Source organism: Dysidea avara, chromosome 3, assembly GCF_963678975.1.
Source record: "Dysidea avara chromosome 3, odDysAvar1.4, whole genome shotgun sequence".
NCBI lineage: Eukaryota > Metazoa > Porifera > Demospongiae > Dictyoceratida > Dysideidae > Dysidea > Dysidea avara.
In genome coordinates this window covers 10,469,323-10,488,155 of record NC_089274.1, presented here as the reverse complement: position 1 = coordinate 10,488,155, position 18,833 = coordinate 10,469,323, and the positions used below count along the sequence as shown (strand labels likewise).

At 36.9% G+C, this 18,833-nt stretch overlaps 1 protein-coding gene across 1 annotated transcript in view; it reads left to right on the top strand.

Moving 5' to 3' along the window:
- The window catches only part of LOC136249310 (uncharacterized), a 36,028-nt gene that overhangs the window by 15,415 nt on the left and 1,780 nt on the right, over window positions 1-18,833 (top strand). The window contains exons 12-27 of the mRNA XM_066041270.1: window positions 1,233-1,441; window positions 4,942-5,010; window positions 5,472-5,546; window positions 5,618-5,686; window positions 6,914-6,977; window positions 8,367-8,572; window positions 8,741-8,803; window positions 8,863-9,093; window positions 11,808-12,018; window positions 12,159-12,349; window positions 12,403-12,492; window positions 12,687-12,875; window positions 13,215-13,429; window positions 13,575-13,615; window positions 17,917-18,013; window positions 18,074-18,269. Of these exons, the coding sequence (XP_065897342.1) occupies window positions 1,233-1,441; window positions 4,942-5,010; window positions 5,472-5,546; window positions 5,618-5,686; window positions 6,914-6,977; window positions 8,367-8,572; window positions 8,741-8,803; window positions 8,863-9,093; window positions 11,808-12,018; window positions 12,159-12,349; window positions 12,403-12,492; window positions 12,687-12,875; window positions 13,215-13,429; window positions 13,575-13,615; window positions 17,917-18,013; window positions 18,074-18,269 (2,216 nt within the window). The remainder of the gene's footprint in view (window positions 1-1,232; window positions 1,442-4,941; window positions 5,011-5,471; window positions 5,547-5,617; window positions 5,687-6,913; window positions 6,978-8,366; window positions 8,573-8,740; window positions 8,804-8,862; window positions 9,094-11,807; window positions 12,019-12,158; window positions 12,350-12,402; window positions 12,493-12,686; window positions 12,876-13,214; window positions 13,430-13,574; window positions 13,616-17,916; window positions 18,014-18,073; window positions 18,270-18,833) is intronic.

Here is an 18,833-nt window from a genome sequence, read left to right as displayed (position 1 = left end):
CAGACACAAAATTTTATGGTATGCCTGGCACCATTCTTTCTTTTGAAGCGTGGGTTCAGTAGTCATAATTATGTTATAAGAAAGCAAACAAACAAGTTGAGGGAAAAATTTGAAATTTTATATTGGATTATGGATCAAAGAAAAAAGTAATGACACAAGGGAATAGCTAAAAGAGAGGTTGCAGATATAATTCAGTCATGTTTATAGACGATTAAATGTCCATTAGTATACTTGCAGGTATAGATAACCTCTCGTTTTACTACTGTTTAGCTATTCCCTTATTTCACTACTTTTTTGTTTGATCCTTAACCCTTAAATGCGCATGAAACTTTTAAGGAATTAGTCCTGAATGCGCACAGAACATTTATGGAATGCGTGTTTACACAAAGCAAACTTATATGGTGAGGTAAGACAGCCTTTCCTAAATCTATTAGCCTAAAACCATATATCAATAGAAAGCATATTTATTGGTCTACTTGGGGAAGGCTAAATAAGCACTGTAACAACAATGGCTTACTTGTTATAAAACGAAGAAGATCGATGTCTCGCGCCACATTCTTCACTTCAATCGTAGTTTCGATTGTGGGTTTAGTCACGTGAGCTATATATGGCCTGATTCGCCATTGAATGACCATTCGAATAGTACTTGTTTGAAGCAAATCGGACCAACTGTCAAGGAGTTATGGATCATTTTCTAAAGGTATGTAATATATTTTTTGTGGTTATTGAAAATTATTTTCACGGCGATTTTTGGTCTAATGCTTTGGTCGTAGGGTAAACCCCTAGGTATCATTTTAATGCTTATTACATCACGAGTAGAATGGCACAAGTTACAAAACCATATGGTAAACGCTTCAAAAGTTACAGCGCTTTGTTTACAGCCATGCGTAAAAGCCTATATATAGGCTTATGCGTTTTCAAGACCATGCGTAATCTGCCTATATATATAAAATAGGCTTATGCGCGTTTAAGGGTTAATCCATTCTAATTTTTTATTCTACTTGTTATATTTCCAATTTTGCTAAAGTAGGGATTACAGGTAAATCCATATCCAGGTGATGATCTGTATTCATAAATTTTAACTGCCAGTGTTTCTATGGTTTTCTGATTGGAGTTCTTATGAAATGTGATTGTGTAATACTGGCTAACCACCTTTTATTGCTCTACTGTATATTGTCACTGCATCAATTTTTGTATAATTACAAATTTGTCAAGCCTTTTGTATCCTGTAGGTTGTAGTGCTCTGGACAAGTTACCGGATTTACTTACCAATGTTGAAACAGTTCGTTTTCCAGACTGTACTTACCAGCTTGTAGTAAATGTTTCTATGGGATACGACCCAATTGTGTTGGGGCAGATAGAACGACTGCAAATACGTGTATTCGATGATGATAATCATCTTGGTTCAAGACGTCGAGACTTTTTGATGCCGTTCAACATTGTAAGATATATACATACCTTCTTATTGCTGTGTTTGTATGATATTACACATACTGTATTTACTTGGTTAAGTGCCACACCTTCAATAATAGATTTACTACCAGATTCAATACCAGATTTACTCACAACTTGAGTGGTACAGTGATTGATTTTGAAAATAAGGGCTTCAACATCATTTTAAAGCATCGAGTGGTGGTAAATTCAAATAGTCATTGCATCGATTTTTAGAATTTAAGTAATAAATGCCATGGCGTTTAACCAAGCATTGGTATACAAAGTGCTCAAGTGTGAAGTGTTTTGCTATTAAAGCTCAGATCCTTTGCAAGGTGAAGTTTTCCAGCCTAGTTTCATTGATTTATGTATGCACAACACATGCTGTGAAATACTGAAATGAGTAAGTCAAAGTGTCAACAATGAAACTAGTACAGCATAGCTCGTGCATAGTTGTGTCTATAGGGTGACTGCTGTAGTAGAGTATCTCAAGTCAGTCTTTCACCTACCAGGGACTGTGTCACTATTTCATATTTTGACTGTGCTAGAATCATGAATGCAGCTAAACCATTAATAATGGGGTGTGTCATTGTGATCAAGTGCTAAGATATGTGGTCTTGTTGGTGATCAAACGTTATTAATCAACCAAGATCGCATTAATAGGTGTGGTATTGAATCTGTGTTGAAGTTCAGGTATCTACAAAACGTAAGTGCTTAAATAGGTTTGCAGCATCTAAATATGCTGCTCAAGGAAAGTGTTGATAGGGAAGATTAAAGCCTCAATATGGTTTCATTGCATGGAGAAGGACGAAGATCATCCTGATTGGAAAGACAAGGCATAGAGGGCACACACTCATCAGAACCCTGAAAGGCACATGTCACTGGTGATTTAGTTATTGTAGCATAAAATGGTAGCCATGCACTGCTTCATTTGGCCTCCAGCCTTGTGACTGTTATCAGGCAGGTGGGCAGGCAGGCAGACAGACAAAAATTCAAGGCAGACAAAATTCAAGTTTTGATGATTTTTTAAAGGTTCTATACCCAGCCACCTGTAAGTGTTTTTTTTGTTTTTAATTTTAATACTGTATGTAATAGTTAGACACTCGCAATAGGTGTCTTCGAGGATTTAAAAACCTGAGGTGACGTCAATAATTACTGAGGCGCAGCCGAGGTAATTATTGACGTCACCGATGGTTTTTAAATCCTCGAAGAGGCCTATTGTGAGTGTCTAAGTGTTTTAGACAATGGCATAGAAGCAGTGAGTTAGTATAGAGAGTTCTCATTGTAAACACCTAGGGTATTTCAGCGAGCAAAGGATGTGAGGTCGCGCAAGCTCGCACGCAAGCCATGAAGCGCGAATAACTGAAGGTTTGTAAAGTTGATAAAAAGTATGTTTGAGGCATTATAGATACGTGTGAATGGCAGCAAATGGGAATAGCCAGTGCCAACATAGCTGTCTTGCATGGTCTACAGAGCGTGCTTTAATATGGCGAAGGCCACAAACTGAATTAATGGCTTGTACCACGATGGTCTATAAATCCGCTGAGCTACCCACGATAACAGCGTACCTGAGCGTAATTTCTTTGTAATAATCTGCTCACAATCGCTTGGTATTTACTGATGTGCAAAATACTAATTGTTCACAAAAGGCTAATTGCATTACTGTAGGCCACATTGTGATTGTAAACAACTGTCGGGTGTCTTACCAGTAAGACACCTGATACCAGGTTTCTTCGCAAATAAGAGACCTCCACACATCAAACGAAACGCTGCATGCCATTGTCTAATTGATGTTAGATGGACTAATATTATTCCATAAAGGTGATTTTTATTGCGTAACATATTCTAGGACAATTTTTAAAGATGGCGGGGGGGATCCTTACTTAAACAGTAGCACTGTACTGTTTGCACTTATATGGCAATTTCTTGTAGAAACATTACAACACTTACTGCCAGACTGAAGTACAGTGGCTGTTATAGTGACATCCCCCTTGATTTGTGGTTGGTGTAATAGGCATGGCAAGGCTTCATTTTTTTATTTATGAAACTTAATTGTGGTTTTTGATTGTGCTATAACTCCATAGCTATTATCCCAATTTCTTCAAACCATGAATCATTTGCATTCCAATAGTTACTTCATCTACAGACTGAATTGCAACTTGTTTCTTGCATTGGCTTACCCTAAAAGCAATCCATCTTACATACATAACTCTGTTAATATGTACCTAATTTGCACAAAAACTTGTCTTTAGTTCCTCTTTATGTGTACCAAATTTCAGCATGATTGGATGACCTATTTGTTTTTATGACTATTTTGTGAAGTGTGCAAAAAGAAAGAGAAGAAGAAACAAGGCTTTGGTTGCCCATACTTATCTCGGGTATGGCTGGACAGTTTTTCTTAATTTGGTATGTGACCTGCCTTAGTATAAAAATTCTACAAAGTAACGTGGTATGTTGGAGCTATGTATACCTCAAGCAGAGTCTGGTTGTTACGCACATGTATATATTAAGTCTACATACTTGTTTCTTGCATGTAATTATGGTTGATAAGCAATGGCAGATCCAGCAAGGGGTATTTAGGGCAAATTCCCTCTCCCGTCCTCCTTGTAGAGGAGCCATGCTCTTTTGATTGAAATGCTAAAGCTTATCAGGCCAAAATCAATTATTGAAGAAATATACATATATCACTACCATTTGTTGCAAACTGACTCACCTGAAACCAACTGTCAAGCAACCTGTCTTTCAGGTGTACTAAGTACCTCTAAAACATTGAAGCCTTGTAAACAGTTATAAAGACTTGACAATTATCTGTAAAGCCCCAACAGTAAGGCCCTTACAAAGAGGTGATTATTCCTGCTTAAAACATAGAGAAACTAACTAGAGAATCTGTTCTTCCCATCCATCTACAGCTTAGCCTGTTTGTGCCCCTCCCCTTGCCAGTTCCTGGATCCACCCTCGATAAGTGCTTGCAGACAAATATAAAGCTGTGTAACTGTACAAGAGAAGAAATACTAGAGGTTTGTCCACTGTGCGAGACTCGAATTTTACCTGGTACATGGCCATGAATTTTACTATGCTTTCCAAGCAAAACGGTCTTATGTTGTATGGAACTTGTAGGATCTGTACAGAAACTGAACTCCAAATATTGGTATACATGTTAACTGCAAACCACACTACTCCAGCTACAATATACTGTAATCTATAAACACTATTTTCATATTGACACATGTGCTTAACAAATCATTTTAATTATAATTTTTTTGGGAAGTTTTATTAAGCGGATGTGCCTAACAACCAGACTCTATAGTATGTGAAATCACATTTTATTCTTCCTGTTAATAGTACACTAGTGTGGTGTGCCAGCTTCTTGGACCACACGACAGACTACCATGTAATCTTGTTATAATGCATTTAAATTATGAATCATGTTTGCCATGATAGTTATAGCTCAATGTAGTCTCTAAATAACTTCACGGTTGATTTTAAAAATTCTGGTTACATTTTGTTTAGACAAGATTAACAAAGCCTAGTTTTCCAGATATCAGAAATTACACTTGTCAGTGTGGACGAAATTATGTGGTAAGTGTCTTTATAGTACTTGTATCCAGTAGTGGATCCAGTCTTTTCTAAAGAAAGGGTCCAGTGTACCTGCTGTAGTTCTGTGTTGTATGTGATCACAAATACAGTTGTAATCACTCCCCAGCAATGACTTTATGCCATGGTGGAAGTCTTAAAATGCTAGGAAAGAGTTCAAACCTTACCAAGGCAATTATTACTTCAGAGGCAAGGGGTGCTGGACCAGTAGCTTTAGGTGACCGCATGTACAATAAAGAGAGGTAAAAGGAATGTTCTATTTTTCTTTCAGTAAAACATTTTTTTTTTGTAACTGGCAATGACTAACAACTAAGGCCCACTTTAGTAGAGAGGTGGGGTCTGTGACCACCACCTCCACCCTCCTACTGATCTGCCACTGGTATTTCTGTGTGTTGTATCATGAAATAATTGTAGTAATGTCATGTAGTTATTTATTATTTTAACAGAAATACACATGTGAAGAAGCTTGTACTGTTGCTAATCTGACCAATGGAAGTGATGCAGATTGTGTGTCAACTTGTGTGAGTGTTCATGTATATAACTACCCCCACAGTACCTCTCATCTTGTTAACTACAATGTTATTTTTTATAGAATGAGGCAACAACATTTTCTGGTCACATCACAGATTTTAATCTGAATCCAGGAGACCATGAGATTAATGTATGTCAGTAGAAATAATGATTGATGGTAAATATTCCCATGGCCCAATACGTATATAATTAATGTTTTGAAGAGCGTAATTTATTCTTTACTAGGCTTGCACCATTTTAGCACTGGCATAAGCATCAAGCATTATGCCAGCATAATTAATATGTAATGTTTGAGCCAAAATGAAACTAAAATAAACACTGCACATAATTGCAGCAATTCATAAAATGTGACTGTCTCTGGGAAAACCGGTCTTATCGCCCATTTAAAAGTATCGAGAAACGTCGGTTTTAAATGTTCTGTGTGTTGTAGCTGGCCAATGGTGGTAGCTACGTATACCAAATTTTCACACGTTTCACAACAATTTCTTACCTTCCTGATCATCCACTGAAGAAGTAGTCAACAGCTAAGTTTCCCGCCATTTTAGATAGTTTTTAAACCGAGGTTGTCTGTATCAGGCGAGCTCCAGAAGGGGTGGGAGGCGGGGGCCCTGGAAGGAGGGAAAGATGGTGTTCAAAAATTGAAAAGAGACGTGCTAGGATGAATTAGGCCAAGTTATAGGCCATTCAGGGCTCAGAACTGGCTAAAATGAAAGGAAATTTACAGCACAGGTCATTGTCCAACACCACAGAGCTGTACAGCCACACACAGCCATCTCCTGGTCGGCCAGGGCTCCATCAAGACCCCAGACCACTCGTACGGCTCGCCACTGTGCTCTAGAAAAGCAGCCAGCAAAAGCAGACCACTTTACTCTGGTCGACTGTGGCAGTGAAACTTGATAGTGCATTCATTAAGCTTTGTGTTTGTGTGAAAAAATCAAACTTCCTGTCTTGGGCGATAAGAACGGTTTTCGTAGATCCAGTCACAAATAATATATTTACAGTTTCTTGGCTGATTGTTCATACTTCACAGAAATTGGAGTCATATTGTACTCTAATTGAGCTGTCAGTCACTCGCTCAAGTACAACAATCAGATAAGCAATCAACTTTTGAGCGGAATGTTCATTTTAAAAGTGTCATGCAATGCATGTTTGATAAACACATTGACATCATTAAAATCTTCACAAAATGACCACAAGTGTATTGTTTTGGCAATAGAAAATTTGTTTGAAATAATTTTGGTTAGTAGGTATTATACAGTATATGTGTACAGGAAATAAATTTCCATGTATGGTATTGCATGTGTTTATGGATGTGTGTCTGTTGTATATATGGATTATGTTACACGCTTGTTTGCAGGTTGATGCAGACTCTTCTCCATTTGATCATGTGTTGAAGGATTCTTTTAATCTAACTTTACCGGGTACAGCTAGCTGTTCTTATGTATTTGCTATACATATTAGTCACATGTTTATGTACATGTGATGCCATTTTCAGCTTACAAAAGTTATGTAACAAGCTAAGCCCAAGTTTACTATACAGTAGTTAAATAATGACTTAACAGAGTTCTCCCCAGCAACAAAGTAGAGTGGTAAAACTGTTAAGTTGCTACCAACATCAAAGTCATTTTCTTAATTTTACATATTCCTTTTTACCACAACAAAGTAATTTTGAACAAAGTAGAGTGGTACTAGGGAAGACCCTGTAGTTGCCCAAAACTGGTACATTTCTGTTTATCTATACAAACACAATGATATGACAGAAATATTAATGTATTGCATGTTATATTATTGTTATACTCTAATAGAGCACACATTTTTGAGGACTTCAAATAAAACACACGTAGAACAATCTAGAACTTCCATTGGTAGATCTATGAAATTTTAAGCGTTTGTTAATAAGCAGATTTAAACTAGAATTTTCATTTATAAAGAAGAACCTAAGTTAGCAAGATAGCAGTAGCTCATGGTTAAGGATTTGGGTGTTAAGTGTGGAGATCCGGGTTGAAACCCTTGTAACATTTTCTTTCAACTTTATTGTGCACTTTTACCTCACAATGACTGCTCTATTAGAGTATTTTGACCCCATCATTTTACACTTGTTTGGTTTTTGCTTTGTAACTCTGTAACTGTAACTCCATTGTTTTTCAGGCACCGCAATGATGACTAGCCTGTATACACACCAAATTTAAAGTTGCTTCCATCTGCAGTTTACCCTGTAGCTGTGACAAAATTCAGTTTTTTTATGCAAATAAATATTCTTAACACCGTGTATAATTATCAGATTCATAGCAAAGATAGTACATGAATTCACCATTATACCCTCTTTATTTGAGTTACACATTTGCAATTTTTAAGTGCGTGAAAAAGAAATCTAAGCCCTTATAGACCCCTGTATGGCTTAAGAAGAAAAAGACAAAAGAAAAAAATGAAATTTTGAATGTCCATATCTTACAAATGGCTGACAAAAATGTAATCAAATTTGCTGTATGCTGCTGGAGAGCTAAAATGCAAAAATGGTGTGCTTTGGAAGAAAAAGTCATGGAGTTATGTGTGCATGAAAATCGTGTTTTCTTTCTTTCTATAAATATATACACGGTGTAGTGTGCCGGCTTTCTTGGCCATGCAACACACTACTGTGTGTCTTGATATACTTGTAAGTCACACATACACATGTATCTGACATAGAAGGGATAACCTAACCTGCTTAGAACTTAATAAATACTGTGCCATGTTATATTGTACGTACGTATTTGTTCTGATCACTTTATTTGTTCTGATCTTATGTATGTTTATATTTGTAATATTTGTAGTGTGTCCTGCCTCCAAGCCATTGGGAATTACCTATAACATCACATCAAACTCAAGTACTACATTTTCTGCTAATATCAGTTGGATAGCTCCAAACAATACTTATCAACATGACATAACTAAATACATTGTAATAGTTGGTCATGTGGGTGATGAATTAGATGGAACAGAAGCTATCAGTGATATTAGCAAGTACACAAAACGTGAGGTGTGCACATATTTGTAAGTGATGTGCATTTATTGTGTTTGGTTTTTTTATGAAAATGTCTCCTAAGAATAAAATCTTAGTGATTGTGTACATGTACCACATCTTACAAAGTGTTACAATGATAAGTTACTGTAGTACTGTACACACATATGTATAATTGTCTGTTAGGTGGATAACCCTGTTGCCTTCGTGAATCACATACACAGTCGAAGTGCCCAACCATTTATCCAGGTACATAAAGTATTCCGTGATTACATGTGTATGTGATATTTATGTGTACATACTTACAGGTTAGAGCTGTTACAACACTAACAGAAGGACAGTGGAGTGATCCTGTTGTAGTATCTGAAATAACAGTGTTACCGTCTTCAACACCAACTCTATCATCTAGTTCATCTGATTCATCACTTGTAGTACCCATTGTTTGTGGGGCTATTGGTGGATTTTTAGTAGTGTTGGCTCTAGTTACCATATGTGCCTTTTGTGTCTACTGGCGTAGGAACAGGATCAAATATCATGAAGTAAGTGTAGCATTAATGTGACTGGATCTGCAGAAACCTGACATAATCGTGCAAGCCTAATTTACAGTGTTTACAATCAGTAAAATACAAGCATATTATAAAAATTCCATAAAATTTTAAAATGCTTTGTTCTTTGTAAAGAAAGGGTCTAACAGTAAAAACCTGGCTATCAATAGGAGTCTGAATATCTTGAGTTTCGTTGCAGTAGACCAACAGAAATGAAGATAACTACTGGAGAGACCACACTATTTAGTAACCCCACCACAGGTTTCTATTGGATTTAGTAACCTCAGACATCAAAGGAAATATTACGTAAAATTTTGTAATTATTTATATCTACTTAGCCAACTGGTGATGTCTCTTGTGCTAAGGCTTACAGCCCTACAAAGTAGGTGCAACAGAAAGATCAATTTGTACAGCAAGCATAGGGAAAATGAATTACAGGTGCTTACAATAATGTTGTAGCTTACAAATGCAACAATGTACAGAGTTGAAAATTGCATCATCGTGTTTGACATGAATAGATGTTGGATAGGATTTTCACCTTTCTACACCATAGACTAAGACAAAACAGAAGCGTAGCTACAATGTAGGCAGGTGAGGCAGTTGCCTCACCAAATATTGGTGACTGAAGTCACTGAACTGAGAGCTACATTGGACCTTTTAGATACATCGAAAGCTTGCATTAACAAAATTTATATGCAACTTATTCTACATAGTAAGAGTCCATCCAGGGGCAGCTCTAGGGAGTTAGCTACTGAGTTGTTCAAAACCTGGTCAAGCAAGATCGATATACTCTAATAGAGCAGTTACCCTAATAGAGAACTCACCCTAATACAACAGTCAAGTAAATATAATAGTTTTAATAAAAATTAAACTTAAATTGTTAGCTCTCACAATCAATCTCACTTTCCCATGGGAGCATAACTTAAACTGCCTGGATTGACATGTTACTAGTGCCTATATATATTACTCAAGTCAAGGTCTGAGCAACATGCATAAAATATCACAATGTGCATTCTTTGCAATTACCATATAAGTAGGACTAGATTCAATCTTGTAACTCTTAATTTTCAAAAATTCAGACCCCTTAGCTGGAGCATGCTACTTATACTGATTGTGCTTACACACTAGATTGCATGCATCGATCATAAAGCATTGCAAGGCCTGCCTCACCTAATTAAAATTTCTAGCTACGCCCCTGCAAAATCAGTGAAACAAGATCAATTGTGTACTATCTCTCTGACATGCCTTAAACATATGCATATAACCTACTACATTCATCAAACAAAGAAAATCAGCAAAGCCAAAAACAACATGTCCTTACTGTTAGCTTACTTTCTGGACAAGACAGGCATCATTAGTGTTAAGTTTGGATTCAGCTATGTGTTCAATACCAATGTCCATCACGGTGTGGCGCTGACAACAAACTCGAAGTTACCTTGATGCTAGCACTCACCATTTGCTTATTACTTAATAGCTTACTTTCTGAACAAAGACAAGCATCTTTCTAGCCTGGAATAGCAACTACATATTTGATACTGGGCACTATAGTCATGTAACAGTTATGAATGTCACACCAGTGCAGTAGCACTGACACAATCAACTCGATATAAGGATAAATCCCACTGCTAGCACATGCAGTTTGCCACTTTCTCTCACTCTTTCTTAACCTAGGAAATTTTCTAAATTACTTAGAATGGGTCAACATTGGTTTCTAAGCTATTTAAAAGCCTCTCAGACAATGTAGGTTTGGCTATCCACAACTAGTTACCTAATAAAATCACTTAAAACATGCACAAGGTATGAAAGTTTTTAAAGTATGTGAAAAAGGATAAGAAATTATGTAATCAGAACAAAATGCAAAGAATGTAAGATGAACTTAAAGTACTTTGCATTGGCGAGATCAAAGCGAAAAGAGTGCTTTATTTTCCGTAACACATTCAAGTGTGCTATATTTTCCATTTGCATCGCAATAAAGTACAGTTTTGGACAATAAAGAATTGATACAAAAAACAAGATCACATGCGTAACATGTCTAATCGCCAAAAGTAGCCAAAAAGATACTATTTGCTTGTATTACTACCACAACTGTACTACATAGACACTTACTGATTGTCTGATGGCTGAAAACCGACGCGGTTCGAATTCACGAAATGAACGCTCCAAGCAAGATGACAAGACAGCACTTTAAACCAGTTAAAGCACCGCTACACCTGTATAATATGAAAATAAAAGCACGAGGGTGTGAGCGAGAGACTAATATAGCACGAGGCAGATTCCATATTGTATGTACGACGGTGCTTTAACTAGTGTTTAGAAAGTGTGTATCCTTTATCTAATATAGCTGAATTGATATGATGTAATCCAATGTTAGGCCAAAAATTTCCCACCCTGAGGGAGTATTACTGTAAAATGGTATATCACCATTGTAGTACGACTTAGCTACAAATGTATTACACATGTTTTCTTGATTCCTGTGTAATACAACAACATGTGCACCCCACCGGCCTATACCTTGGTCAGAGGTAACAGTGTAACAAACTGTTTTTGGAGGGAGATTTAGTAAATTGTGATGATTACAGAACATTTAGAGATTTAAGTTTAACATGATGGTGCTCACTGACTAAAGTATGTCATTCCAAGCCTTTGATGTTAAATGTACATAATTGCAACATTAAAATGATTTTTTAGTGTACTTTTATAAATCACAGGTATATGATGTTAACACTGATGCTCCACCTGCTTGTACTCCTATTGATCTTGATATTGGTGATGAACTACCAATTGATGAGTGGGAGCTGTCACCAGATGTGGTGGTACTTCAAGAACAACTAGGATCAGGAAACTTTGGTGAAGTGTTCAAGGCTGTTGTAACCAGAATATCAGCTGGACCCACTCTGGCTGCTGTTAAAGTACTTAGAGGTAGATAAAAAGTATTATGGTAATGCTTATTACACATTTATTCTTCACCTTACAATGATGTGAACATGATTGTTTATATATACATATAAATATATGCTAGTGTTTGTTGTATTACAGTGCATTATGTATTGTTTGTACAGATGATTCAGACCAATCCATGAAAAAGGAGTTTCTTCAAGAGATTGCAATGATGAAACGAGTGTCAACGGGAAAAAACCCTTATGTGGTGAACATGATAGGATGTTGTTCAGTACAAGAACCATTAGCTCTGGTACTAGAACTGGTACCCAATGGAAATCTGTTGGAGTATTTGAAGGCAAATAGGACTCTTGTAAGAAGTGTGTTCTTTATGGAGAAGTGTTAGTACTATGTATGTGAATCTAGACTCATAGTATTCGTGCCAGAACAAGGACATATATTTATGCCAAGCTTGGTAAACAAAATAGTAAACTAAAGGATGTTGTTCCTTATGAGGTGAGTACTATAATACCAGTACTGTTTCATTGGGGATTGAAATTGTGTAAGGAATGATGCAATACTAAATTCAGTGTACTCTAATAGAACAACCAACCATTCTAATACAATTTCTATTTCTGTCTGAACTGGGATCTAGATAACTAATGTTCCACTTGTGCACAATAACAAATCACTGTTTCTTTTCTTTACAGAATACTGCAGTCACAGAAAGCAATCAACAACAACAACAACAAACGATGCCTAATGAATATGTTGGTCAGCCTGGCAATCCTGTTTCCTCACCTAACAATGATGATGATGTGTTTGATCCATATGCTTCTCTGGGGAACCTTGAACCAACTGACTTGATCCAATTTGCATGGCAAATAGCCTGTGGAATGGTATGAGTCTAATTGTACGTATACAAATACAGAATGTTTTAGTAGTCATCAACCTTTAGTATATTTTTGCGTAATGTGTGTAGCAAATATATAGCCATTTCCCTGTATTGTAATGATGGCAAAATTAATGTTTACTTCTTCTGTCCAACAGTGATAATTATGTGGCTAAGGAGTAAGTTGGTAATACAGTACTTTGGAGAGGGCGTATATCTACACACTGACATATGTATGTAGCACACAACCATACTATATTATGTGCATTCCTTTACTAACCTTGTTAGTAAGTAGATCAATCTATATTAATTTTGGTGGCGTTTATGCTTAACATTTTGCCCACAGAGTTACCTCCAGTCTTTGAAGATCATACATCGCGACTTGGCATGTAGAAATGTTTTAGTTGGAGAAGGAAAGAGACTGAAAGTTTCTGATTTTGGCCTGGCCCGATCTCTGGCATACAGTTCAGTTTACACAAAGTCTACTGATGGAAAGTTGCCCATTCGTTGGATGGCTCCAGAATCAATCTTAGATAGGACATTCACCCATCAATCTGATGTGTGAGTAGAGTATAAGAACAGCTTGTCTCCTTGTAATATGAAATTATGCATGCACTTTGGCACAATGCAATGTTTACATATCACACACTGTCTCTGTGTACATATTATTGCTATTGTATGTGCTGATACAACATGCTTTATACAGGTGGGCATTTGGAATCACTCTATGGGAAATCTGTACATTAGGTATGATACCATCTGTTGTTGTTGTTGTCAATGGTTGTGCATATTAAAGCAAAGATAAAATGTGCTGTTTGTTACATAGCCGTAGTACATGACTGCTATGAGCTTTTTATACCAAGTTCATGCCCTACACACCAGGTGTCATCTTTATGCACCCATGTGAGCAGAATGTTTTATTCTAAATAGAACTTGTGTGTTAATTAGACTTCCAGACTGCCATCTTTTCTTTACCTCACAATGTTTATTTGTACTAGATACCTCTACAAATCACTGTGGCTACTTTTGCATAGCCAGACCACCACTCTTTCACTGTCGTGGTGCCTCATGTATTGTCTAGTATAAGCTAGTCTGCTTTCAGCATACTATAGGGGCATAGGCTACTTGTTCGTATTCTTCATACCTCTAAGAACTGGGGGTATTAATCAATGGCTTGGTAGTTATAAATAAATTCTATCAAAACTTTGCTTCATGTACCACATGAAGAAAGAAATCACGATTTTCACACCTTTGTAGCTTCATGATCCCTTATCCGATTGGAACTAGTTCACTACAGAGATTCCCGCCAGGTAGGCCACGCCACATACCAAAGTTGAAGGAAATCTCCGTAGCTGTTTCTGAGATATGAGTGGCCAAAATTTTGTTTTAATTTCTTCATTTTTTTTTTCTTCGCCGTAGGGGGCTTTGGTTTCTTTTCGCACAATTTGCAAAAAATTGCTATAAAACACAAACTTGTAACTTCATTGTATCGATATTTGGCACAATTAAAGAGCATATAAAGGTACATTTGCATGCAAAGTTTGCTATGAATCTGATAAATATCCAAGGAGTTATGAGCGTTTATTCATGTAAAAAAAGATGAAACTTTTGTCACGGCTACAGGGTAAACCGAGGAGGGGAATAACTTGAAAATTCATGTGTACATAGGCGGATCACGTAGGAGTGCCTTTTTGGTGGTTAGAACAGCAACAGACTTACAGCTACAAAGTTATAAAGCAAAAACCGAGCAAGTGTAAAATCGTGGGATAGAGATACTCTAATAGAGCAGTCACTGGGGGCAAAAAAAAAAGGTACATAAAAAATGTCGGGGGAAAATGAACTCATCATAACCAGAGTTCCAACCAAAGGACCTCCATACTAGTGGTGTGCGATATATCGAAAAAAATCGATATCGTGATAATTTGTCAATATCGTTATCGTATCGATTTCTATACCACTTTAGTAGATTTCGATATTATCGAAAAGTTTCGATAATTATCAAAATATCGAAGAATGTTTCAATAAATCAACAGCATTTAGTGTGTGATTGCACAATCATGCTAGAAATGAAGGTTGGTTCTGTACAATCTAGCCACTTTAAAAGCTTGTCTACCAGTTCTATGCAATAGTTTTGCAGTGTAAATTGCATTTGAAGCATATTTATAAATACCAGCCACCCATGCAATTACTCCACCCACACAATTAAAAATTATCGAAAATCGAATCGAAATTTCAATATTTACCTTATTATCGTATCGATATCGTATCGAAATGAAAATCCTGATATTGCACACCACTACTCCATACCTAACGCCTGCATCCTTAACCACTGAACCACTGCCATCTTGGCTGATCACTTCACTTAATTTCTTATAAATGAAAATTCTAGCTTAATAAGTAAAACCGATCTACCAATAGAAAATCTAGATTGTTCTAGAACATTCTATGTGCGTTCTATTAGATGATTTCAGCAAAAACAAAAACGTGCGCTCTATTAGAGCATTAGCACCATACTATTGTTGCAACACTTTGAGGTTCAATCTAGTAGCTATTTCATCAAATCAGAGCCATTTTCGTATCGATCAGTGGTATATTTGTAGTATTAACTTAGTTTCGCCCCCAGGCGGTCTGCAAGCAGACTAATTCGACTGACTTGCGCCAATCATCATCATCATAATCATCATAGTAAGTGCTATACAACAGCCTGGAAATCATATCCCAGTAAAAAGGTGCAGGATTTGGTTTTTGAAAATACAAAAAAAAGTGAAATCCACTCAAAAACAGCCAAGCTGTAAAAAAAGAGTGCGGCCCTCAAAAGCCTGGGTGAAAAAGTTGTGAAATCAAAGGTGGCGTCCAAGAAATGGCTGCAATGATGTTAATTAGCCACTCTTTTTTTACAGCTTGGCTGTTTTTGAGTGGATATAATTGTACATCATGAGTAGCCTAATGAAGTTAGCTACAGAACCATTTTCAGAGGTGTGTATCAGGACACAGGATAGTGTGTCCTGCAGCATGTACTCTAATAGAACAGTCACCGAGAATTGATAAATGGGCACAAAAAGCTTCAGAAAAACTTTTGTACGTTTTGTCCAGGTTTCAACCAGGGAACACTCCACCCTTATTTGTCTAAGCCCTTTATCACTCCGCCTCCACTGTCTGTTGTTCGTCTCACTTAATTTTTTACCTTATACCACATAACAGGTAATTTTCAAAAGGATAAGTTTTCGAAAAACGGTTCTTGATTGAAAGTTCTAAAAAGTTCCTCTTTATCATGCCGCACCATTAACTAGAAAGATTCACAAAATTACAAAAAAAATATTTTCAAATGCATTATTCTTTTTTTTTTTATTTTTTTTTTTTGACCTTTTAAAAATTTCCCACTGTACAGTTCTAGTTTAATACACTAGAATTATAATCTCGTAGATCTATCAGTGGAAATTCTTGAACATTCTATGTGTGTTGTATTAGAAGTGTTCAGAAAAAATGTGAGTGCTACAGAAATATTAAAATAGGCTATAGTCATGACACATGATCCAGTGTGGCTTCTTGTTGTACAGGGACCAAGAAAATGCCGTTTTCTTGTATCCATCCATAGCTCAATAGTGCCCGAACATTTATTAACCTTGTTTGTTATAAAAACTTTGGGCACCTCTCATTCTAATTTTGGATTGAATCCACCCAGCCATCATGAGATGTGCGCCCTTTAAATTCATCGTAATGTCCTTCTTGATCTTCTATTTCTTCTTTTTCAATCAAGTCACCATGTAAAGAATTTAGCTACAAACGAGTCACCCTGTAAATAATTTTAATGATGTTTGGAGGGCTACACCCTTTTTTCACAGCTTGGCCATTTTGATATAGATATCACTTTTTGTATTGCAAGCCTCAAAGCCAGCTTATGGTTGGCTTTGAGACTTCGTTTTAAGTTTTAAAAGTTGTAGGGTATTACTAAGTTTTGGCTGTAATATATTGGAAAGAATCTTACTGTAGCAACTGATCTGATAGCTAATCACAGTAAAAGATACTAAACTGTTATCCTGAAGAACACAAAATGTTATTTTTATGCAGGGCCGGTGGAAGCTCTTAGTGGCTGGTCAGGCAACAAGCCAGGTTTTGATTCAGGGATTGTGATGAGTGTGCGAAGCACTCTGGCATGTGAAGCATGCCCCTCTAGGGGGGTCTGGGGGCATGCTCTCTCAGGAAAATTTCGAATTTTTAGTGTTTGTAAACCACATTCTGAAGCAATTTTAGCACTTTAAGAGTTGATTTTAAGATATTACTTCATACATACACTGACTTTTGTAACTTCCCTAGCTGTCACACTACCTTTCTATATGTTGTAAAGTCTAATTTCGTTTATACAATTGATCAGGTTTTTACAGGCTTTGCCTTTTTGCCTGTACCCCCAATAATAATAATAACCTACCTCTCAGCAGAGCTGGAAGAACATCCACCGCACTGGTCATCACGTGCTTCGATCATTAGACGTACGAATATAATAGAGGATAAACAAGTGGTAACGTGAAGTCGGCTGCACATCCTTTTACTGCATTAAAGGTTAGAATGGTTGGTGTCTCTCTAGAAACATATAAATTAGTGTATGTCATGACGATGTAACTACTATACGGAGCTATCTTATAGCTATATTAGCTTAGCTAGGCATGCGCTCACATGACTGGCTTGGGATGTGAAAATCTGCTACGGCAGTGGCCGTAGTGCTTCCATCAGCCCTGTTATGTTTAAAAATTTAGAGGTCAGACATCAAGGTTTATTATATGCTGTACAAAAGTGAGACAAGTATTTTAATGCATGAATCACTAGTTGTGTACACATCAGATACATACACACATGGTCACATACACACATATGAAGTGCTTCATAAAAGTGCATTCCAAAAAGTGGTTTTACAAGTGATATATAATGCCCTTGATTAGTTGGGATCAAGCGTCTCTTCTACATTTAATTGTTTAGACTGCTTTGTAAATATCAGATAGTATTCCCCACCACACAACACACTGAGCTCATGTGACATCATTGATCTTCTATAGGTGGTTATCCCTACCCTTCACTTGGTAATGGAGAGATACTGCCATATCTTATGTCAAAGAAGAGACTGAACTGTCCAAGAAACTGTTCTCAGGAATTGTATGTTATGTGTATGTGTTGTGATTGGTATGTATGTATGTTAGCACATCTCATCTTTAGGTATGATATAATGCTGAAGTGTTGGCAACACTATCCAGAAGGACGACCAGAATTTCCTGAGTTACAAAATGACTTGGACATCATGTTGACCAGCCAACAAAAAGAGGAGTACATTGAGATCAGTAATGTTGATGACCCATATTGTCAGATGTATCCTGCACAAGAGGATGATCCTGTGGACAATTCTATTATCCAGGTGAGTATAATATTAATTTTGTATAGTACAATTTCACTCAAGATTTTAAAAATTGCAAATTAAGGGGTGTGGCAACTGTTTTGCTTGCGTTTACGTGTACAAGCAAGTGCAGCGTTGCGCTTGGGCAGTACCATATGTACTAAGTAAATATTAAAAGTGTACATGGTGTTAAAATTGAGTGACAGCAGGGAAGAGGGACCCCATAAGTTAAAGTTTGGCCCATTGACCCTGTAATCCAGATCTTGTAACAATCACACAATTGAGTTTTGTTAATAAAAATAATATGTGACCGGATTTCATATAACCCGGCTTCCACACACACAAAATCAAACTTACGATTTAACTAGAAATGGATTGCTTGTCTAACACACTATCGTATTCCACTCTGTATTTCGTTCAAGACTGGCAAGTCTGGTTTCTGCAGCAGCTTTCTTCCGACCCTGTCAAAGCCACGAGTGGAAGATTGGCGCCATTAAATGGCCATGGCTTTGTTGTAATGGTGTGTAGTGAGCTGGAATTTCACAGAGAGCTCACCAATAGTATTCTCAATCAATTTGGAGTGAT